At 46.4% G+C, this 26,568-nt stretch overlaps 1 protein-coding gene across 1 annotated transcript in view; it reads right to left on the bottom strand.

Moving 5' to 3' along the window:
• The window catches only part of LOC143645543 (glutamate receptor ionotropic, kainate 3-like), a 53,039-nt gene extending 29,540 nt beyond the window's left edge, over positions 1-23,499 (bottom strand). The window contains 4 exon segments of the mRNA XM_077114840.1: positions 2,469-2,522; positions 4,374-4,555; positions 11,897-12,154; positions 23,331-23,499. Of these exon segments, the coding sequence (XP_076970955.1) occupies positions 2,469-2,522; positions 4,374-4,555; positions 11,897-12,154; positions 23,331-23,463 (627 nt within the window). The 5' untranslated portion in view covers positions 23,464-23,499.
• Between the last annotated feature and the right edge of the window lie 3,069 nt (positions 23,500-26,568).

Raw genomic sequence — 26,568 nt, 5'->3', positions numbered from 1 at the left:
GGGAAGGGCAATGATGGAGAGCAGAGACCACGAGGAGGAGAGGCAGCAGTGGCAGCAAAGGGGGCCTTTCAGACACGGCTGAATCTCATTAGTGCAGAAGGTTAGAACCACAATTCTTGAGATGTCTGGGGTCACCCTGGATTTAGAACCACCGCCCAGGACTTAGCCCTGTGGCCCGGTGGATCATGCTGGAGTTCCCTAATGACTTGAGGTGACTTGAGTACATCTGCTCCATACAGGCAAGAGAGGTCAGTGAGGCATCTGAGGCCCATAATCATCAAAACATACTTATTCCCATTTTACAAGCAGGGAAACTGAGGCCAAGAGAGCTTAAGTAAGTTATACAGGTGCATAGCTAGGAGGGGGCAGAGCAGGGGCTCTCACCCCGACCTGTCTGCCTCCGAGGTCTGCTCTCTTCCCACTGTGCTGGAAAGTGGATGGCCATGGTCTGCGGGTAGAAAGGCTGCCAAGCTCACCACAGAGTACCAGAGGTCTGCCAGCTCCTGTAGTGTCCCCTTGTTCCTCCCTGTCTCCTCCTATCAAGGACTCCAGGGCTTTGTCATAGCAACCCGGAGTGGGGAGGCTCAGGTCAGTGAGCTAGCAGGACAGAAGTCCGAGAAAAATGTGCTGAGCTACTGAAGATGCAGAGCTGGGTGGAACCTCCCAGGGCCTGCAGTTGGCCTTTGGACCCTGGGAGCCCAGGATGGCGTGGGGTGCTGCCATGCCATGGGGAGGAGGCCTTGGGCTTCTGGAATTTTCCTCACTCTACAATTTCCAGCCTTGCCCCTCTATCCTACTCTGAGCTCTGAACAGGGGCCTGGTGGAACCCTGGGATCCGGCAGCCTCACTACACAGCCTTCAGTGACTTTCCAGGATTAAGCAGGGCTGAGAGAAGACAGTTTGGGTGTGCAGAACTCCCGAAGGGATCAAGGAAGGAGGTGCCTAGCCCTTAGCCGATGTGGCTCCTGGAAGGTCCCCAAGTTTGGGCCCTGGATGAGGAGTCTGTGCAAGGCGGCCCCTGAGCTCTTCCATGGGCACGGGGCAGTGGGAGGGCGTAGGGGGAGGGTCACAAGCAGGGCATGCAGGCAAATGCTTAATAACCAGCTCTGGGGGGAGAGGGGGCTTATTTTTAACATTTGCAAGCTTTTGTGGTATAAATACATGGCCAACTTCAAGTCACTGATGTGACATCACCGAATGCAGAATTGGGAAGAGACTAAGATAATCAGCTTTAGCAGGCCAAGGCAAGCCTGCTCCAGTGCACCACTGAAGAGCTAACCTGCCTCTTGGCCTTTGCTTCTGCTGTTCCCTCTGTGTGAAACATTATTCCTCTTTCTCTTCTTGGCGAACTCCTACTGATCCTTCAAGGTCCCATTCAAGCATTTACTTCCTATAAAGTTTACCTCCAACTTCCTGCCTACCATCAGCCCCATAGTAATCAGGGTTTCCTTCCACGGTACCCCAGGGCCGTCTGTCCAGGCCTGCGGTGGCACAAGCCTGCTGTATTAGAGATGAAGACCAGATGGGATGGATGACCTTGGTCCTAGTCATCTTGTGATAGTCAGCTTAGCACAGGTCCCGCACCAAGTAAGGAATAGTAACCTGAAGTTAGATGAACAAATGAATACTGTTAGAGGACTGAGGCTGCAGCAGCAGGATCAGCACAAACTTTGCAGGAGGCTTCTTTCAGCAAGACGATGTGAGTGGTGCTGTCACTGACCCCAGACCCGGGGGGTGGGATAGTTCACTCCAGGCCCCAGTAAGGTCCATAACATCTGGTTTGAAGGCAGGGCCACTGGATGGTGGTTCCCCTTTGGCACAGGGATCTTTTTATTCTGATGATCTCAGGCCATGACTAATTATCCTAATGGGTTCAAATGGCCCTAAATGTACTTACAGTTTGGACAGGACTCATCCGGAGCTTGCAGGTGGGCTAGCCTGGCTGACAGCGAGTGGGCAGACTTCAGCCTGGGTGTGCAGGAATCCGAAGTGGCAATTCCCCTTGTCACATGAGGCCCAAACATGAATGAGGAGGCGTGGGCTAGGAGCATATTAACACTGATTTGGCTCTCAGTATATCCCAAGCATTGTTCTCCATGTTTTACTTTATTAACTCATTTAGCCCTCACGACAATCCCAGGAGGCAGAAACTCTTATCATCCCACTTTACAGAGGAAGGAACTGAGGCAGGGAGATTAAATGACTTACCCAAGATCACACGGTCAGGAAGCAGAAGAGCCTGTGTTCATAGTGGCTCCAGTGTTCAAGCTCTTACAACATGTTTGCTTCTCAAAATTGTGTGAGTCACAAGGACCTCTTTGTGCCCTTACCTGGTGCCACACCTATAGCCTTAGGAAGCAAATCCAGCCAGAGATTCCTCTTGGCTGGCCCAGGCCTGGCCAGGCCAGCCTTGCTCAGTGGGAGTCCCCACCCCACCCCACCTGAGCCAAGGCCCAGAGGAACATTACCAGAGTGGTGAAGATGAAGTGGTAGTACTCGGTCATCATGCCCATGGCCATGGCCTGTGGGAGGTCACAACATTAGTAGCCTATAGGGGACATTTGAGCTGCCCCACCCCTCTCCACCCCAGGTCACTGGGAGCAGGACAGGAGAGGTGGTGAGTTGGATCTGAATGCTTGGAGCCACCTCGGAAGAGTGACATGGCTGGCTAGAAGACAGTAGCAGATTTCCCACTGCAGTGTGCAGCCAAATCGCCAGGGGTAGATGAAGAAGCAGATTCCCGGGCCACACCCTCTGTAATGATTTCCAGGTAGTCAGCCTGGATGTCTTTTTATTCTGATATAGAACTCAGGTGAGTTCAACATCCCAGCTCCACAGAGAGGTGTATGGGGGCACCCCCTCCACAGCATCCCCGGCCAGCCAAGCCCATGGAGGAAGGGTCAGGGCTCAGTCTGAGCCCCGGGGCCCCGGCAGGGCTGAGACATGCCTGCATCCCTAGAGCTGGCTGACCCCCAGCGGGCCACATGGCTGCTGTGGAATTATCATTATAGACCCCTGTGAAGTCTACATTATATATATTTTTAATGTGTTTTATTAGAAGCCTGCAATCTATAACAATAATAATGACTGTAATACGTTTTCTACAGATTTCCTCGGAATGCCAGGCCCACAGAGTGCTCTGGGGGGACAGTGGCACTGGGTCAAGTACACTTTGAAAATTTGCACATTTCCTCTCCCTCTCAGTGATTCATGAGGCACATAAGCACGTTAAAGGCTAAGAGAAGTCCTGCACTAAGCAGGCGCGTTTGACTTCATTTAATTGACCACAGAAGCTTCTTTGTTTAATTCTAGACGTTTTAGGCCAGACAGACCTGGGGGTAAATTCCAACTTCACCCTCTTCCTAGATGGATGACCTTGGCCTGTTCTTGTCCCCTTGAGCCTCAGTTTCCCCACCTGTACACTGGACATGATACTCGACCCTACTTCTCAGTGTGGCAATAAATGTGGAGCTACGTGTGAGATGTTTAGTGCAATTACCTGGTCAAGAGTGATTCCTGAACACAAAAATTGTGATAATCTGTGAGACTTTGGCCCCTCAAGGCTTGGGAAAGGGCCCTATCCCCTCTGGGCACCCCTTCCCCTGCACCCCACCTGGCCCCTGCTCTCGCTGGGTTCATGTGTCAGAGCCCCACAGAAAGGTTTTTCCAATCACAAACTGCGCCTTCTGGGGCCACAGTATTGCTCGCACAAAGCATTGGCTCAAATCACAGAGAATTTGGTTTCAGCTGCAACACCCTCTTTCACTGTTTATTTCTTTGGCGGCTGGCAGAGCTTGGCTCCGGTCCCCGGCAGTCCCATGCAGGGCTGTGACTGGGCATGGAGCCCACTGGTGACCCAGAGCCTCTCTCCTCCCCCACACGTGCTGCAGACTGAGCAGATGGTGTGAGGAACTTCGATGAAGCCCCTGGTAATGCGAAAGTCACACCAAGTGCTGCAGGCTACAGGAAATTAGTCATTGGAAGAGGCAGTGAGGCCCTCCGGGGCTGTTCCTGAGACTCTGAGGCTTCCCCAAGTGTTATGCTCCTGTGTGGCTCTGGGCACCCCTCGGCAGCCCCAGCCTCTCCCCTACAAAGGTGGAATGGAAACAGACACTTCCTATCATGTGCCAGGCCCGACTGGGGCAGCCATCCAGCATCTCATTCCACCCTCACACAAACTCAGAGTGTGAAGATCCCTGCACCCATTCCGCTGCTAGTGAAACTGAGGTTTAAAGAGATGAAGTGACTGCACAAGGTCATAAGGCCAGAGAGAGACAGCTGGGGTTCCAACTTAGAATTGGGAGATGGGAGGTGGGAGAAATGGAGGAAAGGGTGCCCCACCCCACCCTTCCTGCTGACCAGGGCTTGCACACCTGCTTAAGGATCTGGGCTGCCATGGCGTGGCTGCAGTCGAAGATAATATGGAATTCCCAGCCTTGTTTCATCTCCTTGAGCAGTGGCCTTGAGTTGTCAGAGTCAATGGGGAGCTGGCAGATCTTCAGGCAGATGTTGTATCTTGACGGGGCCATAATCAGCTCCTGCAGCCAGATGAGCCCTAAGAGGCCACGGGGCACAAAAGACAAACATGTTTACACAGGTACACCCAGCATTAGGCATTCGCACAGACTCCTGCACACCCACGCATGTGGCCACAGGTCTGCAGACACACGGACTCAGACATGTGGGACCATGGAGATAGGCGCACTTGCATAGATGCTGCTACATGGTGAGCACACTCAGGCAAGGACATGCGTGCAAACAGATCTGAGCCAGATGTGTGCGCATGTAAACACGTTTACATGCATATGTGCTGATATGAAACGGGGCTTTCATCTGGGCTTATACCCATGCATGCAAAGGGTATGTGCACACACGGACACACGACACATGTGAAGATTCAAAAGGAGGCACAGGAAGAAAGTATATCCCACGGAGCACACCAACCTGTCCCTCTCAATCACAGACTGGAGGTGGGGGACTTATGGAGACTGAGCCAGTGCCACAGCTTCTTTCCCCCATCCCCCAACATTGTGATACGCAGCAGGATGTCACCATCCCAAGTAATCCTGCTGCCAGGAAAAGGGCATGTGTGGCTGGCTCTAGGTTCAGCTATACCAACCACTGGACTGGGTAAGGTGGTATTTGTGTGTGTGTGCGTGTGTGAGTGTGCCCCTGTAAGGCAAGTTGCCTTGGTAAATATCCATCCTTCCAGACTTAATGAAACCACCTCTTCCATGATGTCTTTCCCTTTTTTTGTTCTTCCCAGCAAAGGCCTCCCTTCCTCAGACACCCGCCCCTAGCTCGGTGGCCTCCTCTAGCTTCATGTCATTTCCCTGGAGCTTCCGTGAGCACACTGACATCAGAGGCTAGGTTTCCACAGGCCCTAGCACAGGGCCTAGAACTCAAGTAGTGCTCACAAGAAGTTTCTATATATAATTGAATTGACTTACTGTTTTTTTTTTTTTTTTTTGTCCCCACACTGAAAAATCCATCCTCTACATTGGTATTTTGCAAAAACACTTTATCTAGGGACTTCCAGGGAAAACTGAATGCCACTTCCTGGAGACGAATGGCTTGCTTAGGTCTAATTAAGTTCACTTCTGTCCCTAGTCTGAGGTCACTTCTGTCCCTAGTCTGAGGTCCATTCTTACTGATTCCTCTCTGTACACCCTGGGAGGGAGCCTGTTTGCTGTTCTCTCCACCCCCGTCTCACTGGAAGGAGGCACTGAGCTAGCACAGGTCCTGGGTCCCAAGTAGGCTACCCGCCCCCCCACCTGCTCAGCCCCCTGCCCACACTCAGAACTCAGTATCTGTGTCCTGCCTGCAGATGATATCCTCTGCATTGCCCACTCAGCCCTGCTGTATTTTCCCATGAGGAGCACTCCAATTTTCATCTGAGGAATAACTCCTCATCATTTTCGGTCCATGTGATGCAGGAGGGTTCATGCCCAGCTGTGGGGTCAAACCATGTGGGTCTAGCATGGCCAATCAGCATACACGTTCCTCTAGGCGGAGAGAGGGAGACGTGACACAAGGTGCTCCTATCAGAGACACCCCCAGAAACTGTGCTAGAGCAATTGGTAAGAGACACCCTTCTCCCATTCAACTTTAAATCAGGAGCGTGTAACTCTGGGGGTCACTGCAGCGAAACTGAGAAGGATTCCAACAGGGCAGAAGTCAAGGAAAACAACTAGAAAGAGATAAAGTCCTGAAAATACCCATTTGAGCCCTTGGCTTAAACGGCCCCTGAAGCTAAATCACCCTGGCGCTTTCCAATTTAAGAGGCAAAAACCACACTCTTTTATTTTATTTTTGTTTTGTTGTTTTGCTTAAGCTAATCTGAACTGGATTGAAGTTTGCCATAAACTATTAAACAGTGGCCCCTATCTAGGCAGAGTTCTACTCTGATAGGCCACTTCAGAAGCCTTCCCACAGAGAATCCCCTTTTCCAAAGTGATGTACCTGCCTCAGCCTATTCAACCATTCCCCAGGGTTGTGTGTTAGGAAAACAATCTGATTGGCATCCGTCATTCCACTTTGCTAGGTGGATAGATATATATCCCTGTAACCCAAAGCCTCACAAAGAGGTCCTAAATGAGCTGTTCCATGGTTGTGGACATAGGGGACCCCAGCCCCCTAGGAGTTCTCAGACATAGGTGCATGGGTTGGGGTATGAGAGTGGTCTGGGTCACAGAGGTGTCTCACCACCTCCCAAGCCCAGACTCAATGGAGAAGAGGAAGAGGATATCAGGTGACCTTAGCAGAAGAGGGAAGGGTACACACTCCCCTTAAATACAACATCCAGGCCTGCCTCCCCCAACTAATCCCAGAAATTCCTGATTTGATGGATTGATCCTGCCCATTCACACCTGTTATCTTGTTAGGCCCCACGTGTACATTCTGCTCCCACCTGCTCAGTTTTCAGACTTCTGAGCAGCATTAGCAGACATGTGGGATTTGGGGATCCAGGATGTAAGGACAGGGCAGGCCTGACACTGGAGCAGAGGCCACCAGGGCCTCCTTGTCAGCCAAGTGCACCACTCTGTGTAATGCGCAGTGACCCACATTTGCCTGCAGTAAATGTCAGACCTCCTTCCCATCAGTGTATCCCCAAAGTAAACCAGGTTTGTCTAGGCCCACCCCATCAGAGGACTGAGCTCTCTGTTTGCCTGGGATGAACTTTCCTTCCTGGCTGCTTCCCTAATCAATCTCTCTCAAAATATCTGCAGTGAATCATGGTTGTTGGAATCATACTTTTCACTTACAAAGCACTTCTGCATTCGTTACCCTATTGAACCATCTCCCCAGTCCTGGAAGACATGTAGAACAGGATTTCCATTCCAATGCTACTGATAAAGAAATCGAGGCCCAGAGAGGCTTAGGAACCCTCCCAAGTTTTGCAGCGTGCTAGCAATGGAGTCAAAACTAGAAACCCAATCATTTGACTCCTAGACTGGTACTCTTTCCACCACCCCAAGGCTTTTCTAAGTGCCTTCCCTTCACCCCTAACATGGATTTGTTCTTGTGTACCATTTAGGTTAGGAAAATCAAAGCTCATATACCAAAAACTGTTGGTTGCCTCCTTAACAGTGGTAATTGCAACCGTGGCATTAATTTTTCACCTCTCCCTATATCCATGCCTTTTGCCATACTTTATAGTGACTTCCAACCATGGGTGGTGGTCTACTCCACCCTCTGACACTGGGATCAACTAATGTCTTGGCCAAGAGGACGTTAGCAGGTATGATGCAAGCAGACACTGGAAATGGAATTGTGTGTTGGGTTTATTCTTTTGCACCTCTGGCACCTTCACAAGAATCTGCCTGGGCTAGCTATTGGAGGATGAAAGAAATGTGGAGGACAACCAAGTTAGCCCTGCCATCCTACCCAAGGCCAGTCTAGATCAACCAAAAGTCAGTTGACTCACAGGCATGTAAATGAGCCAGCTCAGACCAGAAAAACTGCCTACTCAAGCTCAGTCTAAACTGCTGACCCCATAGACTTGTGTGCTGATCAAAAGCTTATTGTTCTAAATCACTGAGCCTTGGGGTGGTTTGTTTCATAGAATTATTGTAGAAATAGGGAACTGATGCACTCCCTCTAGCATGCTAAAAGAATCATGATTTTGTTTGGGTGGTAATGTGCCAGTCCCAAGAGATGACTCGTGATTGGGTAGAACCAATCAATTGCCAAATGGGAACAGCAATCCTATTCCTCTTTGACAGTGTGCCTAGGATAATAGGTATAGACCTAATGAGCTATATAGGATGATCTTCTGGAAGGTTCTGTGTCAGATTTTCCTCCCTGATAAGAGGCATAAGTGATGTTAAGAAAAATCCCTTGATTCACACCTCCTTTCTTTTTGTTTGGGTTATCATGTGAGTATGTGACACTCAGAGCTGCAGCAACTCTATTGTGACCATGAGGTAAAACAAAGAACTTCAGTGACACTGACCCAGCACCTGATTTGTTGAGCTGCTAAACTAACCCTAGAAATGTGCACCTCCAGACACCTTGTCAGTGAGATAACCAAATGGCTATGGCTTGAATCCATTTGAGTTGGGTTTTCTGTTACTTGGAGCCAAATCTAATGGATACAACCCCCAAAGCAAACACAGTCAAAACATCCTAGAAAGTGCTTCTGCAAGTTGCCCCACCCCCTTTAAATATCCTGTTTCTAGGAACATGTCTCTTGCTACCCACCATACCAGTTACATTATTGTTTAGCTGAACCTCACCCTGAATCCCTAATACCATACATCTTCTTGACCAAATCAGATTTTCCATTGACTCCCCTATATCACCCACTCCTCAGGCTTCAGACCTTGGCTTCAGCTCTGACCAATCTCTCCTTCCCCACCATATGTCATCCATGCCATAGCATCTTTTCCTCTGCAATGCTCCACCCCCCACTCTACATCCAGACTGGAAGTCTCAGTACTGCTGAGCTTGTGGTTTATGCCCGTGTCTAGCTGGCCCCATTTGTTGCTTCCTGGACCAATACAGCCACTTCTTGTTTCATTTCCTTGTCCCAGGCTCTCTCTTCAATCCTACCTATACATTGCTGTCAGGGGCACCTCTTGAAACTCTACTTTTATAACTCCACTCCTTTGCTCAACAACACTCAATGGCTTCCAGCTGCCTAAAGATAAAGTCTGAACTCTGAAACTGGACATCAGAGACCTTGCATAGCCTGACAACACCTTATTTTTCTGCCACCACCCATACTTGATTTCTCTCACTGAGCCAGGCTGTCCTCCTAATAAGCTGCCACACACAATCCCAATACCACATTTTTGCTCATGTTGTTCCCTCCACCTGTGAGGCCCTCACTGTTCCTTTACCTGCCCTCCCCAGGGCCCAGCTCAAATCTCTTCTCCTCTGCTAAGCCAGCCCAGACTAACCAAGGCCACAGCACTTCCCCTTTCCAAGTGCCTTTGGCTCTGACTGTATGGGCATGTCACTTGGCTTTTAGCTCTGATGGCCTGGAATCACCAGTGACTTCTGAGTGGACACCCCCTCTTAAGACAAGACTCAGTGAACTTCTCCAAAGAAGATGAGATGAAAATATCTGTATTTCTTTACCCTAAACAGCACCCAACACACTCTTTCCTAGAACGTCTGGTTATAGTTTAATCCAACTTGATTTTTTATTCAATTTGATTCAGTTCAGTTCAATTCAATTCAAGAAACATGTAAAAACATCTACATCAGGTCCTGTGCTAAATCCTGGAGGCACAGAAGACTCATGTTGTGGGAGAATAAACTGGCCTGTAGGCAGACAGTTGTTTGTAGTGGCATGTTAAGACAGGTGTATACACAGCACTGCAGACCCACAAGGTGACCTGGAACTGGGCGGGAGAACCCCTCAGTGCCAGAGACCTCAGACCGGAGGGAGGGGGCCTGGCTCTCAACATCATTCATCTGGTGCTTTTGGATATAGCAAGAATGCAATAGATGCTTATGGTATCCCGAGTTAAATAAATAACTTCGATTGTCTTTTTTGAGGGATTCTCTCCCTACTCTTCCCACTCCACTCCCCCTTAGAAGGTAATCATGAGCTGACATGAATCCCAGGCAGCAGAGTGCTGGAGGGCTCTTTGAGGCTGGCTGCTATAGCTCTTGACTTGACATGTTGGAAGAGCAAGACTAGATGGGTTAAGTGGTTTGCCAAAGTCACACTCTCTTAAGAGGCTGGGCTAAGAAATGTCTTGGGACTCAAGTCTTAGTAATGAAAAAGAAGGAGAGACTTCACGCTGGCTACCAGTGCAGGCTGTGGATTCAAAGGGATCTGAACATCAGTCCTGGCACTGATGCTTACTAGCAGAATAACAGCAGATGGGGTAAGCCATCTCATTGGGCTTCAGTTTTCCTCATCTTTGATTTATTTCTCTATAGAGTAATTATGAGGTTTACATGAAATGAAATTAGATCATATCTGCACCACTGGGTTCACGGAAGGTAAACAGCAGTCTCTCTTTATATGTACTAATCCAGAGGCGTTCTTCTCTTTCTAGAGTGCTATTTGGAGTTCTGCACAGCTGGGCAGTGGTCAGTGCCCTTTATGGTTCTTAACTCCTCCCCATATCTCCCCCTGCTTGTCCAGGCTCCACTTGCTACCTACAGCTGCCCACAAGCTCGCTTTGAGCACATATTCTACACACCTTCATATAGGTAGCTAGGGGGCACCCTGTGTGTCCTCCTCCATGGAAGCAGAGGTCACCAAGATCAGGGACCACGTGCACCCTAAGCTCCCAGTAATGGATGATGCCTGAAGGAAAGGCTTAGAGTGTGTCTGATGGATTTTTTTGCATCATTTGCTGAGTATGTGCTTTGGGCCCACATGAAGGGCCTTGGGAATTGAAAGGCAGGTGGCAATAACCTGTTATGGGGAGTTTTCAGGAGAGGGAGCCCAAGCTGGACTTGGGAATGTCCTTGGTGGAAGGATGCCAGCCCTAACTCCAGCTGGGCAGAGTGCATGGGCTGGCACCTCTACACCAGGGAACTCAACCTTAGACTCATGGCTCAGAGCCGAAGACCCCAGGGTCCATTTCTTCTCACTGCCCTGGAAGGATGAGGCAAGTGCCCCATGCTCACTTCTACCAACCTGGCCCTGGCAGGGGTAATTGGTCAAGTGGGTGTGGGAGGGTTCAGTGTCTGTGCAAGTAAAGATGTGTGTATGTAGAAATCTGTGCGAGTGCAGCAGTGATGAGCGTGTGGCTGGGTGCAGGTGTGAGGATGATAAAAAGACCATCCTTTCAAAGAGCACCTGCTGTGTGCCACTCGCCTGCAGACACTATGTCATTTAATCCCTACAACCATGCTGAGCCAGGCACAGTTACCATTTTCTTTCTACGGATGAGGAAACTGAGGCACAAAGAGACTACACAGCTTGCAAGAGCTGGGGCTTAAACCCAGATGGTTTGGCTCCAGTGTATGCACTGCTTAAGCACTAAGCCATACCATAAGTTACGTGTGTGAGTGTGCAAGTATGAATGTGGGCATATTTGCTGCAGTGGGAATGTGCAAAATGCCCATAAGAAGGGGGGCAGGGCATGACCACGGCTGAGGAGGTGTGATTGTAGGTAATGGGGCTGGAGCAGGGTGGGTGCCCAGTGCAGATGAGGTGGGTGCAGAGGGATGAGCTGAGTGTAGGGGAAGGTGTGAGGTTGGTGTGAGTTGGGTTGGGGGCTGGGTAAAGTGTGTGTGGGCTGGTGTGCACAGGGGTGTGAATCTGAGCACAGGGGGTGAGCCTGAGTGTGACTGGAGGAAGCAGAAGGAGGAAGCAAGAGTAGGGGACATGCCTTTTCCCCAGGAGGCAGCTGTGTTGGGTACACAGACAAGAGCCAGGTCATGGGGTTCAGCCCCATCATCCCGGCCATGCCTGACCACCCACCTGTGCTGTTGTCATAGACCATGGTGGCCGATTGCCACTTGAGGTACTGGACCAGGTCGAGGATGGTGTGGCTGAGAGAGGTGTAGTCAGGGTAGAGGTTCACGTAGAAGGTGTTCTTGTTGTCCAGTGGGTGGTTCTTCATACGCAGCTGGATGTGGGGCACCTCCAGGGCATTGCAGATGGACTGAATGGTGTTGGTGCAGGAGTCTTGTGATGGCACGAAGATCGCCACCACGCCCAGTGCCAGCTGGTCACAGGCTGCAAGACGGGGCAGGGGGCACAGGAGTCAGCGGTGGACCTGATCAGGCAGCTGAGTCCAGGGCGGGAAAGGGGATTTTCCCGATCTGTAACCAGATTTCCAATAGATGGGGAAAAGGACAACTGGAACCCGCTGAGACTGGACAGTGATGATCTCTCTGAATCTCAGATTTCAGCTTTCTAATCTGATAAATGGGGAATCTAGTGGTCCCTACCTCATAGGATCATAAGAAGCTCTAACAAGATAATGCGTGTAAGATCCTCATGAAATAGATATAAATGATTTCTATTTCTGGATGAGAAGTGGAAAAACAGAGGAATCAGATATCCAATTGCTGATATACAACTTTGCATCTCCAACCTGCACCTGCTTCCTGAAACCCAACCTGTCCATCTCACCTCTCACCAGCACCGTCATGTGGATGTCTGAGATGCCTCTGGGCCTAAACTATTCACCAGGTAACCCCTTCTTCTCCCCCCAGCCTTCCCCGTCTCCATAAACAGCAACTCCATTGTCCCAATACCTCATTGCCTAAAGCTGCGGTTTCACCCTCGACTTCTCTCATCCTCTCATATCCCACATCCCAATCCATCAGCAACTCATGTTGGCCTTCTCTTTGAACTAAATTGGCATCCAGCAGCTTCCCACACTCCTCTCTCCATTACCAACTGGTCCAATCCACCATCTTCTTCCACCTGGCCCATTACAGAAATCTTCTTGCTGGCTTTCCTCTCCTCAGTTATCCCCCTACTGACTATTCTGCACTCAGCAGCCAGCAAGAGCCTTTCAGAATGAAGTGAGATGATGTCATTCCTTTGCTCAAAATGCTCCTCTCACTGAGCATAAAAACCCTGACATTAATGGACTAGTTCCTCCCTATTGCAGCTCCTGCCCATCCTGTCCACCCGCCCCCCCACTCTTCTGACTTTATCTCTCATCCCCCTCACCCTCACACACAACACTCCAGCGTCACTGGCTTCCAGGATGTTCCTCCAACATGCTAAGCCCAGTCCTGACTCAGGACCTGGGCCTTTTTTGTTCCCTTTGGAGGGAATGCTTTTCCCTCAGACATCCACATGACTCTTTCCCTCCTCTCCCTCGGGTTTCCATGTCTGTGTCTCCAGTAGAGTCCAGAACCCCCAGCCTACAATTGCCACCCTATGCCACCACACTCCCTGAACCACCATCCTGCTCGGTTTCTCCTGTCACCATTTGAAGGATTCATTTTCACTAGCTCCTTTACAGACTTCCTCTTCCCACTCGAATGTGAGGTATGAAAAGGCAAGGACTTGATCTATGTCATCTGTTGCTGTACCCACAGTGCTTAATATAGGACCTGGTCTGAGTGGGTATTTAATCAACACCTGCAGTATGAATGAATGAATGAAGAATCCCTGTCTTAATACAGTTCACACTCATGGGGGGAGGCAGGTCAGATAGAAGGTGCTGCCCTAGGCTGGGATGGTCAAACATCAGTGGACACAAGAGAGCTCCCAGTCAGCAGACCCAGGACAGCTGGGACCGAAAGGGGGGATACTGGCTCAGTCAGGATTGTGCCTACCTTTGCACAAAAATGGGACCTCTAAGGGGCATTCTGGGGCAGGGGGGTCCCAGAAGCCATTGCTGTTTCTTATGGTAACTGTCCCTGGTTTTCCTTGGGGCTTTCCCACTCAGCCTATGAGGGGTAGAGAATGTGACTCAGATCAAGCCAACTGCCCACTGGACTCCTTGGACCACTGTCATCGACATAGGGGGTGGTCATGTGACCAGTCAGAACCAACGGGCTGCCCTAGACTTCTGGGGAATGAGAGAGGGGCACTTTCCTTCCTTGACTGAACCTGAGGGACTCAAGACCTGGAGCTAAGTAGCCGTCTTATCCTCAGAGACAGGGTGGTGCTTGTCTGGAAACATGTGGAGGTGAACAAAGCCGAAAGAAAGAAACAGAAGACCCTGATTAAGTAAATATCTGGACTTTTTGGTTGCATGAACCAATAAATTATCTTTTGGGGGAAGCCAGTTAGGGTATGGTTTTCTGTCACCTGCAACCAGAAGAGCCCAAGAGAATCTACCAATGGGGCATTAGCAAACTCACCAGCCTGTGCTAATGGGTAGGAACAGGATGCTGCATGGAGGAAGAGGGAAGAAAGAACACTAAAGCAAGAATGCAGGGTGGTGGGCGGGCCGCGGTGGCTCAGCGGGCAAAGTGCTTGCCTGCTATGCCGGAGGACCTCGGTTCGATTCCCGGCCCCAGCCCATGTAACAAAAACGGAGAAACAGAATACAATAAAAACAAGAAAATGTTTAAAAATGTTTCCCTTTCTTCCTTCCTTCCTTCCTTCTATCCTTCCTTCCTTCTCTCTGTCTTTCCTTAAAAAAAAAAAAAAAAAAAAAAAGAATGCAGGGTGGATTCAGGCACATTCCTGCTGACTCAAGAGCTTCTGGTAATGACCTACTGGATGCAGGGCCCAGGGAAAGAGTTCGTATGGAGGCTTCATACACTGTCTCTAAAAATTTAAACATTAAGTCAAGCTAACAAAATGTTAAATAAAACATGTTTCCTCCTACCTGGACAAATATACCTTCATAACAACCTGGAAAATCAGGTGAGAACTGAGACTTCTCATGTGCACTGACGTGGGGAGAGGTGGCACTCAACAGCTCCCCATGGCCTCTTATCTTTGACCACCAGGTCCACTGTCAACCCTAAGGGGCTTTGTACCATCCATGCAGACAGATCAGCCCTTATGTTCAAGTTCTGTCCACACCCCCTGCAAGTAGGTGCCCTTTGGCTATCCTGAGGACCTAGGAATGTGCACTCTGGTGGTGGGCCTCTCCCTACAGAGGACAGACCCACGGACAGGCTCATGCCGGTCTTGAAAAAGTGAGCTCAGTGTCAAGTGGCAGAAACTCAGGGTCCTAGATTCTTGAAGCAAAGCCTAGAAGAGCAGGGCACAGGCTCCTTATAGGTAAGTCCCCTGGCCTCACTGACTCTTTGTCCTGAGAAGAGAGCCAAGGCAAGGGAGAGAGAGGGCTGCTGCTCCCAAAACACAGGCCCTGGGGAAAAGTCCCTCTTTCCTGGGCTTGAGAACAGCACCAGTTGATCCAAAGATGCAGGGGTTTCAAATTCATTAGGATGTCTGCCCCTCAGATTATTTTTCCATTCCACTCACATTGCATAAAGTAATATGAATGATGCAAGTAGTTATTTTCCTTGAAATGTCTACTGCTCCCAAGAACACCACAGAATTCCTCCTATAGTCTGGGTGAAAGATACAGCAGTGTGGAAGACAGGCTGGTTATCATCAGGAGTCTGTTGGAACATTCTAGAATACGGGACAGCACAGCCCTGTGTGGAGACAGCAGTGCCGGCACAAAGGGCATCTCCAGGATGACCTGGATTCCTTGTGGCCAATGCCAAGTGCGGGGGAGGACACAAAGGGTGGGAGTGGGGGTGGGGTCATGTGGTGTCTTCTACGCCCCTATTGTCCCAGGAGTGGAAGCCAAGTCAGGGAAGCACTATTTTGTCCCTGTTATTGTTACCCTAGGATCATATCCTGGGGAAGCACTCTGTGTGAGTGGAGTGGGTGAAGGGGGACAGAACCCAGTGATAAATTAACACTTCAATCAGAGGAACTCTGGGTTTGTTGGTACATTGTTCAGCTTTTCTCCCTTGGGGTGGGGTGGCCCCTTTCATTACTCTCTTCCAAAGGAGGCAGTGTTCTGACCTGTCTCTCACTGCCCACTCATGCTACATTTCTTCTGGCCTGGTGGGTGGAGTGTCTGCCCCTACCACTTTGTCCACCTTAAGGGTCGGTCGTCTCTGGAGGAGGACACCATGTGGGAGTCACTCTGTACCCATGGAGGCTGGACACTGTCATGGAAGAGATGATGACAGCTGCCCAGGCCTGGTCAGTGCCTCCTGCCCAAGCCTGACCTGAGACCATGGGCATACTATAAAATCCTCTCCAAGTTCCTCTACCTCCCCCCTCTCTTTAGAACCTTTTAGCTGCCCCTGACATCCCTGGTTTCTTTTCCACAGCCCCTTTCTTTCTTCTCTCTCTCTTCCCCTTGCACCTTCGGACTGATGATCTGGCTGAATGACCAGTGTATCTCATTTACTCTCATTACCACCTCCCAAGAAGCGGCCTCTTGGATTTCCCCCTTTGACCCATGCCACAGAGTGGGCAGGCAAATGCTATCCTGCCACCCCACCTATACCCAGTACAATCTCTTAGGCCACATCCCCAGGCCCAGGCCCAAAGTCTGGATAAGTTGCTTGACTGAAGCCAATGAAAAATAGGCCTAACACAAGTTATGGTGATGCAGAGGATTGTAAGAATGATCTGGAAGGAAGTGATGATGACCTTGACCTCAATCATAAGGACAGTGATAAAAGTTAGTGTAACAGTATCGTGATGGTGAAAACCGGTTTGTGATGCTACTGATGGCAATAGTGATGGCACTGATGAGGGTGGAACTGAGGATAACGGTGACAGCACAGGTGATGAAGGTGCTGCTGTCATGACATGAGGATGAAGATAATAGTAGGGGTGGTGATGGTGGTGCCAGCACGGCTGGGAGTGGAGGTGACACCTATGCTCACGGTATTGATGATAGTGACAGTGATGGTTCTATGATGAGAAAGAACATTCTGGGTCTCACACTGCCTGAGAAGCAGGGAGTAGATCTCACTGCTGAGAGGCAGGAGACATCAGTCTTGCCCTTTACCTATTCTCCTTCTTGTGTTCTGTCGACATGCCTTTTCCAGTCACCTCCCTCCTCCCTCCTCCTGCTGAGGCCTATGCAGCCTGGAAGAGCACAACAGCCCCTGTGGGACAGGGCAGGGGGTGCTCACAGCAGCAATGGCAGCAACAGCAAGTAGCTTAATCTCCAGATGTTTCCAGGGCTACAGCCGCCCCTGTCCTGGCAGCCCTGAGCACACACTGCAGTTATTACATTATTTGTGGCTTCAATTTTGAATCCATTTTCTGGTCATTTTATAGTAACTCAGTGGTTCACAGTCATTGCAGGAGTCCACAGTCTGAATGCAGTTCCCCCCCTCTCCATGGCAATTGTAGTTGTAGCAAAAATTATCCCAATAAATTTGTGTCTTAAAAGGAATTGAGCAGCTCAGAGAATAAGTGAAGGCAGAGGAGCCTGGGGAAAGCTGGGTTGATTGCAGACCTGCTCCCATCAGGCTCGGAAGAAAACACAGATGCTCTCTGGGTTGCTGGCCCAGGCTTTGCCTGGAAGTCTCTCATCTTTTAATTTTCCACAAAACATTTAAAAATAAAGACAATGAGTGAAAGTCCCTTTTAATGGAGGAAGGCCTTCTGGGCCTAATGTAGAAGGAAAAGCTAATTCAACCAGGGCTGGCAGGGAAGGCCAGCCTCCATGCCTCTGCAACCCCTCACCCCACGGGGCCCGAAGTGGCAGAAACCAGTTGGTGATGAAGAGAGCAGTGATGGGAACCTTTGTTTAAGGAAAACGAATTATCACTGGATTAATCAGAACTAGGCTTAAGTCCACTCCCCTGGAAGAGCCCTAAAGATGCCCCTGAGGAATGCAATTTAAAACAAAAAGATTTGTAAAAAGAACACAGGAGCGAGGGCTCCCCAGGGGATGGAGAAATTCATGGGTGCCTCGTGGGAAGTCTGGTCCCCTAGTAGGAACACTTCCTATCAGATGACAATGCTTCTTCCGCACATCGAGAGTCAAGGATGGCAGAAAGGAGCCACTTAGTTTTTTCCTTTAGTTGGAACGTAACCAAGAGAGTAATACGCGTTCATCTTAAGTATATACATTTTGTGAATTTTAATACAAAATTGCACCCATGTAACCACCTCTTGGATCAAGATATGGAGCATTCTCATTACCTAAGAAGGTTCCTCTTGCCCCTTTCCACTGCACAATTCCCTTCCCAGAAAGACCCACTACTCTCTCATTCAACATTTTTTCATTGAGATTCATCCAGGTCATCATGTGAGGCAGGAGCTTGTCCTTTTTTTACTGCAGATTAGCATTCCATTGTGTGGTGACACTCCAATCTATCTGTTCTCCTGTTGATGGGCCTTTAGATTTATTTCCAGCTCTTGCCTATTGTCAAGAAAACGGCCAGGAACATTCTTGTAGGCATCTGCTTAGCGACAGTAGATACTGACAAACAGTTTTACCAAGAGATCGAATCAGTTTTCACTCCCACTAACAATGTCTAGAAAAAAATAAAGCTCAACCTCTACTTCGTGCCATACACAGAAAATCAATTTGAGATACATCATAGACCTAACTATGAAAATAAAGCAATAGAACTTCTAGAAAAAAAGCATAAAAGGTTTACATAATAGGACAGGAAAGAACTTCTTAAACAGGACACAAAAGGCATTTCCCATAAAGGAAAAAAATTGATAAATTGGACTTCTTTAGATTGAGAACTTTGCTCCTCAAAACATGCTAAGACAGTGACAAGGCAAGTTCATCCGCAATAGATACATGCACTGCATATATCCAACAAAGGACTCTTACCCAGACTAAAAAGACTACTAATCAATAAGAAAATGACATGCAATTCAATTTTAAAAAGTGGTTGAAAGGCTCAAAAATACTCCAGGAAAAAGAGTATTCAAATGACCTATTAGCATATGAAAAGGGGGTCCCCATCCCTACATGCCACGGGGGTACAAAATAAAACAATGATGAGATTCCCACTACATAAAACCACCCAGAGGGCTAATATATATATATATTTATTTTATTTATTTATATATTTATATAAATATATATATATTTATTTTGCGGGCATGGGCAGGCTCCAGGAATCGAACCCAGATCTCCAGCTTGGCAAGAAAGAATTCTTGTCAATGAACCACCATTGCACTATCCTAATATATATATATATTTTTAAAGATGACTTAACCAGGTGTTGGTGAAGATATAGAGCAAGGCCAACTCTCATGCATTGCTTGGGGGAGTGCAAATTCGTACAACAATTTTGGAAACTGTTGGGCTGAACATATATATGCACACCCCAGGACCACACTCTTACTCCTGGGAATATGCCCAATGATGCGTACCTATGTGCACCAGAAGACATCTACAGAGTTGTCACCACACTATTTGAACAAGTCCCAAACTCAAATGTCAAACAATAGTAAAATAGATTTCAAAAAAGTGCAGCATATCCATACAATGGAACATATACAACAACATTGATGAACCTCATAAAACACTGTCGTGCAAAAGAAGCAAGACCCAACAAAGTGCACGCTGGACCATTATGTGTATGTAAAAGTCTGCAACAGGCAAGACTAGTGCATAACGATTGAGGTCAGGACAAGTGTTGATGACTAGGGAGAAGGGGTTGTATGCCTTGACCTGGGCCCGAGCGGTAGTTATCCAGTTGTGCTCACTATGCAGAAACTCTTGGAACTATCTGTTCACGTGTGTACTCTTTTGGATGTATGCTGTTATGGGTTGAATTGTGCCCCCAGAAAAGACATGTTCAAATCCTAAACCCCAATACCCCAGAATGTGATCATATTTGGAATTAGGGTCATTACAGATGGAATTAGTTACATTAAGATGAGTTCATACTGGAGGAGGGTGGACCCCCTAATAGGACTGGTATCCTACTAAGAAAGATAGAGACACACCCAGAGTAGAGAAGACCACATGACGGTGGAGGCAGGGATTGACATGCTCTTTACTGCAAGCCAAGGAGTGCCAAGGACTGCCGGCAACCATGGGAAGCTAGGAAGCACACAAGGTAAGGGGAGGCAGGGAGGCAGAGGGAGGGGCCAGCCTTGGGAAAGTACCCCTAGGGGTGAGGCCCCAGCACCTGAAGGCCCAGCATGTGGAGAGCAAGGTGTTTCTTCCTACATTCCAGACATTATTCTAAGCACTTTACAGATATCCTTTAATCCTGGCAACAGTTCTCCGAGGTGTTCCACTTTGTAGATGAGGAAACCAAGGTACTGGGTATTTTGCTCAAGGTCATACAACTAAGAGCAGAGCTGCTAGCTCACAAGTCCAGGCAGACTGGCTTCGAGCCCATAGTCCTAACCACCAGGCTATACTGTCTTTCTGTTTACCCACCTGGGGGGCTTTGGAAAATAGAGCTAGAAGCAGCTTCTTGGCAGGTCTGCACCTGGGAGCCCAGGAGATGGAGGGCCCTGCCTGGGAGAAAGGTGATCTAGACTAGGTACTGGAGACCCTTTAGAAAGACCAGGGGGCCCCTGTGGACAGGTCTCAGTCTCCTCAAAAACACATGGACATGAGTGCCAGGCTGCAATGCTCAGCCCCTACACATGTCATTCATTCATTGTGTCACTCAACAATCCCTTCCCTGAGCACTTACTGTCTACCAGCCTTGCAGGCGCCAGGGGCATATCACTTAACAGTGGTACTGGGGAGAAGGAGGAAAGCATTAAATATACACATTGGTTAATTACAAAATGTGATAAGAACCCTGAAGGAGAAAAGCAGAGGGACATGAGAGCACTTGGCAGTAAGGATGACCTAGTCTTCCCCTGGAATAAGATGCCTTCCAGCTGAGGTTTTCAAACAGAGGTCCATAGAACCCTGGGGCTCTATGGGAGTTGTTTCTGGAATTTTCTAAGCCTTTGAGTTAAATTTGATTAAAATATATAGGTACGTATGCATAAACTGTGTTTTTTTTAAAATAGTAACATAAAAGCACACTTTTTCAAATGTTCTATATGCAACATTGGAGATGGCTTGCTCATTCAAGTACCGACAAATAACCTCATTGTTGTTTTCTGTCTGTTTGTTGGATGGTTTGCTTTTTGATGAGGACCTTGGCATCAAGTACTCCAGTCATTGCTATGCATTTATTGAGTTTATTATAAATGTGTCATTAATCAAGAAGGAGGATGCCCAACATTATTCTTATGTCATTTTATTTTTTAAAATTCAGGTGTGCACATGTTGGGCAACATTGGTCAATGCCACTTATTTTTATGAATCAAGATTTTCCTGCTTCTCGGACTGAATATAAAAACTCAGAAGTGGACCGCACAATACTACCTAACTGTAATACAATTATGTTAAAACACTGAATGAAGCTGAATGTGAGAATGATAGAGGGAGGAGGGCTGGGGGCATAAATGAAATCAGAAAGAAAGATAGACGATAAAGATTGAGATGGTATAATCTAGGAATGCCTAGAATGTATAATGATAGTGACCAAATGTACAAATTTTAAAAATGTTTTTGCATGAGGAAGAACAAAGAATGTCATTACTGCAGGGTGCTGAAAATAGATGGTAATTAATATTTTAAAATTTCAACTTATGTGTGAGACTGAAGCAAAAAATGTTTATTTGGTACAAAGTTTATATTTTGACTAGTACATTTCCTAATATAACTTATGTAGAGAGCTTGATTGAACACCATAAGTACTTGGAACCTTGGGTAGGACATGAGATTTTGTTGGTTTGTCCAGAGTGATGCCCTGATGAATCCCAGAGTGATCTGATCAGTGAGTGGAAAAGTATTTGCAAAGTACCCTTCGGGGAATGGTAAGAACGAGGAGAAATTCAACTTTCCCAAGTTGAATTCTTGAAATGCTCACAAGCAGTGTGTACAACCAAAGCTACAGGCTGAGCCCCCAGTCTTGGGGTTTGTTCATATGAAACTTAACTCCACAAAGGATAGGTCGCGTCTACTTAAAATTAGGCCTAACAGTCACCCCCAAGAGAACCTCTTTTGTTGCTCAGATGTGGCCTCTCTCTCCAGCCAACACAACAAGCAAACTCACCACCCTCCCCTGTCTATGTGGGACATGACTCCCAGGGCTGTGGACCTTCCTGGCAACATGGGACAGAAATCCTATAATGAGCTGAGACTTGAGAAAACCTTCTCGACCAAAAGGGGGAAGAGTGAAATGAGACAAAGTGTCAACAGCTGAGAGATTCCAAACAGAGTCCAGAGGTTATCCTGGAGGTTATTCTTATGCATTAAATAGATATCAAGTTATTTAAGACATAATGGAGAGGCTGGAGGGAACTGCCTGAAAATGTAGAGCTGTGTTCCAGCGGCCATGTTTCTTGATGATGATTGTATAATGATAGAGCTTTCACAATGTGACTGTGTGATTGTGAAAACCTTGTGCCTGATGCTCTTTTTATCTACCTTATCAACAGATGAGTAGAACATATGAAATAAAAATAAATAATAGGGGGAACAAATGTTAAAATGAATTTAGTTTGAAATGCTAGTGATCAATGAAAGGGAGGGGTAAGGAGTATGGTATGTATAAATTTTTTTTCTGTTGTCTTTTTATTTCTTTTTCTGAACAGATGCAAATGTTCCAAGAAATGATCATGATGATGAATATGCAACTGTGATGATATTGTGAATTACTGATTATATATGTAGAACAGAATGATCAAAATAGGAATGTTTGCATTTTCCTTGTGTTTTTTGGTATTTACAAAAATTTTTAAAAATTAAAAAATATATATATTCCTGCTTCTCTGTGGCCAAAACAAAACACAGAAGTGTACTGAATGTGGAGACCAAGACTAGACTTCAAGAGTCATCCATGTCTCCAGTTGTTGTTTTTATTGTCTCTTTATTGTAAGTAAATGTTTCATAGGTGAACTTGCTCGTTATCTGCTCTATGTGTATTTTAAATACAGATATTCTGGGAGGAATTCAATTAAAGAAAAAACCAAATTTGAAGATGCCTTTCTTGGAAGTGTTGGAGACCTGAGCCGGTCTCCTGGCTGCTGCTTCCCCAGCCCAATCTCAGGTCCCCCAACTCCTGCCCCACACTCCCATGGGCTCTCATTCCCTTGTGGCCTCTGCTAGAGCCCTGTGTGCTTTTTTTGGGGGGGGGTATGTTGTATGGTGGGGGTCACATTCCATTCTTTTTCCATGTGAGTATCCCGTTATTGCAGCATCACTAGTTGAATTTTTGTTGTTTGTTTTGCTGTTTTTTGGGAAGTGCGTGGGGCAGGATTCGAACCCAGGTCTCCTGCATGGCAGGTGAGAATTCTACCACTGAAGTAGGGGGCCTGGGAATGTTTGATGGACAACCCAGTTCTCCTGGGGATGGCATGGCCTGAACAGAACTGGGGCTGAGGCAGGTCTCCAAACCAGGTGGAAAAGGCACAAAGGCCCAGGGTTCTTGGCAGCAAACCCAGCCACACTCACCCTTCTTGGTGGCTTCAAAGCTGTCATGGAAGTGAATCCTCTGAATGTCATAAGTCAAGGTTGTGTGGGGCAGCAGAGTCCTGTTCCTGTTGATGTTGGCAGAAAATTGAAAGGCATGTTCCTTGGCACTCATGATCTGCACATTGGGGCCGTCCACATACTCGAAGTTTCCACCTGCCAGAGAAGGTGTAATTGTGGGGGGGAGGGGAGGGAGAGCTCCAACAAAGATACTCGGCTCACAAGGTTTTATGGGCAAGATTCCCCCCACCCTAATGTTCAATAACACCCTTGATGATTCTCATGCACAGAAATTGTGCTGAAACATAGGAAATAAGAAAATTCTCCTAGCTCATTTCACTCAACTAGCAAATTTCTGATCACAGAGCCTGAGAGAGATGTTTTCCCCAAAACAAAATTACTAACTTATTAATATAGCAGTGAAAATTCTTTTTTTTATTAATTAATGGAAAAAAAGAAATTAACCCAACATTTAGAAATCATACCATTCTACATATGCAATCAGTAATTCTTAACATCATCACATAGATGCATGATCATCATTTCCTAGTACATTTGCATCGGTTTAGAAGAACTAGCAACACAACAGAAAAAGATATAGAATGTTAATATAGAGAAAAAAAATAAAAGTAATAATAACAGTAAAAAAACAAAACAAAACAAAAAAACCCTATAGCTCAGATGCAGCTTCATTCAGTGTTTTAACATGATTACTTTACAATTAGGTATTATTGTGCTGTCCATTTTTAAGTTTTTGTATCTAGTCCTGTTGCACAGTCTGTATCCCTTCAGCTCCAATTACCCATTATCTTACCCTGTTTCTAACTCCTGCTGGACTCTGTTACCAATGACATATTCCAAGTTTATTCTCGAATGTCAGTTCACATCAGTGGGACCATACAGTATTTGTCCTTTAGTTTTTGGCTAGACTCACTCAGCATAATGTTCCCTAGGTCCATCCATGTTATTACATGCTTCATAAGTTTATCCTGTCTTAAAGCTGCATAATATTCCATCGTATGTACATACCACAGTTTGTTTAGCCACTCGTCTGTTGATGGACATTTTGGCTGTTTCCATCTCTTTGCAATTGTAAATAACGCTGCTATAAACATTGGTGTGCAAATGTCCGTTTGTGTCTTTGCCCTTAAGTTCTTTGAGTAGATACCTAGCAATGGTATTGCTGGGTCATATGGCAATTCTATATTCAGCTTTTTGAGGAACTGCCAAACTGCCTTCCACAGTGGTTGCACCATTTGGCATTCCCGCCAACAGTGGATAAGTGTGCCTCTTTCACCGCATCCTCTCCAGCACTTGTCATTTTCTGTTTTGTTGATTGGCCATTCTGGTGGGTGTGAGATGATATCTCATTGTGGTTTTGATTTGCATTTCTCTAATGGCCAGGGACATTGAGCATCTCTTCATTTGCCTTTTGGCCATTTGTATTTCCTCTTCTGATAGGTGTCTGTTCAAGTCTTTTTCCCATTTTGTAATTGGCTTGGCTGTCTTTTTGTTGTTGTTGAGTTGAACAATCTCTTTATAAATTCTGGATACTAGACCTTTATCTGATATGTCATTTCCAAATATTGTCTCCCATTGTGTAGGCTGTATTTCTACTTTCTTGATGAAGTTCTTTGATGCACAAAAGTGTTTAATTTTGAGGAGCTCCCATTTATTTATTTCCTTCTTCAGTGCTCTTGCTTTAGGTTTAAGGTCCATAAAACCGCCTCCAATTGTAAGTTTCATAAGATATCTCCCAACATTTTCCTCTAACTGTTTTATGGTCTTAGACCTAATGTTTAGATCTTTGATCCATTTTGAGTTAACTTTTGTATAGGGTGTGAGATATGGGTCTTCTTTCATTCTTTTGCACATGGATATCCAGTTCTCTAGGCACCATTTATTGAAGAGACTGTTCTGTCCCAGGTGAGTTGGCTTGACTGCCTTATCAAAGATCAAATGTCCATAGATGAGAGGGTCTATATCTGAGCACTCTATTCGATTCCATTGGTCGATATATCTATCTTTATGCCAATACCATGCTGTTTTGACCACTGTGGCTTCATAATATGCCTTAAAGTCAGGCAGCGTGAGACCTCCAGCTTCGTTTTTTTTCCTTAAGATGTTTTTAGCAATTCGGGGCACCCTGCCCTTCCAGATAAATTTGCTTATTGGTTTTTCTATTTCTGAAAAATACGTTGTTGGGATTTTGATTGGTATTGCATTGAATCTGTAAATCAATTTAGGTAGGATTGACATCTTAACTATATTTAGTCTTCCAATCCATGAACACAGTATGCCCTTCCATCTATTTAGGTCTTCTGTGATTTCTTTTAACAGTTTTTTGTAGTTTTCTTTATATAGGTTTTTTGTCTCTTTAGTTAAATTTATTCCTAGGTATTTTATTCTTTTAGTTGCAATTGTAAATGGGATTCGTTTCTTGATTTCCCCCTCAGCTTGTTCATTGCTAGTGTATAGAAATGCTACAGATTTTTGAATGTTGATCTTGTAACCTGCTACTTTGCTGTACTCATTTATTAGCTCTAGTAGTTTTGTTGTGGATTTTTCCAGGTTTTTGACGTATAGTATCATATCGCCTGCAAACAGTGATAGTTTTACTTCTTCCTTTCCAATTTTGATGCCTTGTATTTCTTTTTCTTGTCTAATTGCTCTGGCTAGAACCTCCAACACAATGTTGAATAATAGTGGTGATAGTGGACATCCTTGTCTTGTTCCTGATCTTAGGGGGAAAGTTTTCAATTTTTCCCCATTGAGGATGATATTAGCTGTGGGTTTTTCATATATTCCCTCCATCATTTTAAGGAAGTTCCCTTGTATTCCTATCTTTTGAAGTGTTTTCAACAGGAAAGGATGTTGAATCTTGTCAAATGCCTTCTCTGCATCAATTGAGATGATCATGTCAGCTTTGATTTGTTGATATGGTGTATTACATTAATTGATTTTCTTATGTTGAACCATCCTTGCATACCTGGGATGAATCCTACTTGGTTAAGATGTATAATTCTATGAAATAAAATAAAACTTCTATGTCATAACTACCACAAACAAAATTAAATGGCAGAAAACAAGCTTAGGAAAATATATTGGTAAAATACAGTGCAGTATAAACGTTGACATTCTTATTTTCAAAAATGCACTTAAAACTGAACAAGAACAAAGATAAATACACCAATAGAAAAATGTGCAAAAGGCAAGTATG

Source organism: Tamandua tetradactyla, chromosome 9, assembly GCF_023851605.1.
Source record: "Tamandua tetradactyla isolate mTamTet1 chromosome 9, mTamTet1.pri, whole genome shotgun sequence".
In the NCBI taxonomy this organism is placed as follows: domain Eukaryota; kingdom Metazoa; phylum Chordata; class Mammalia; order Pilosa; family Myrmecophagidae; genus Tamandua; species Tamandua tetradactyla.
This window is presented reverse-complemented; position numbering and strand designations above follow the sequence as displayed.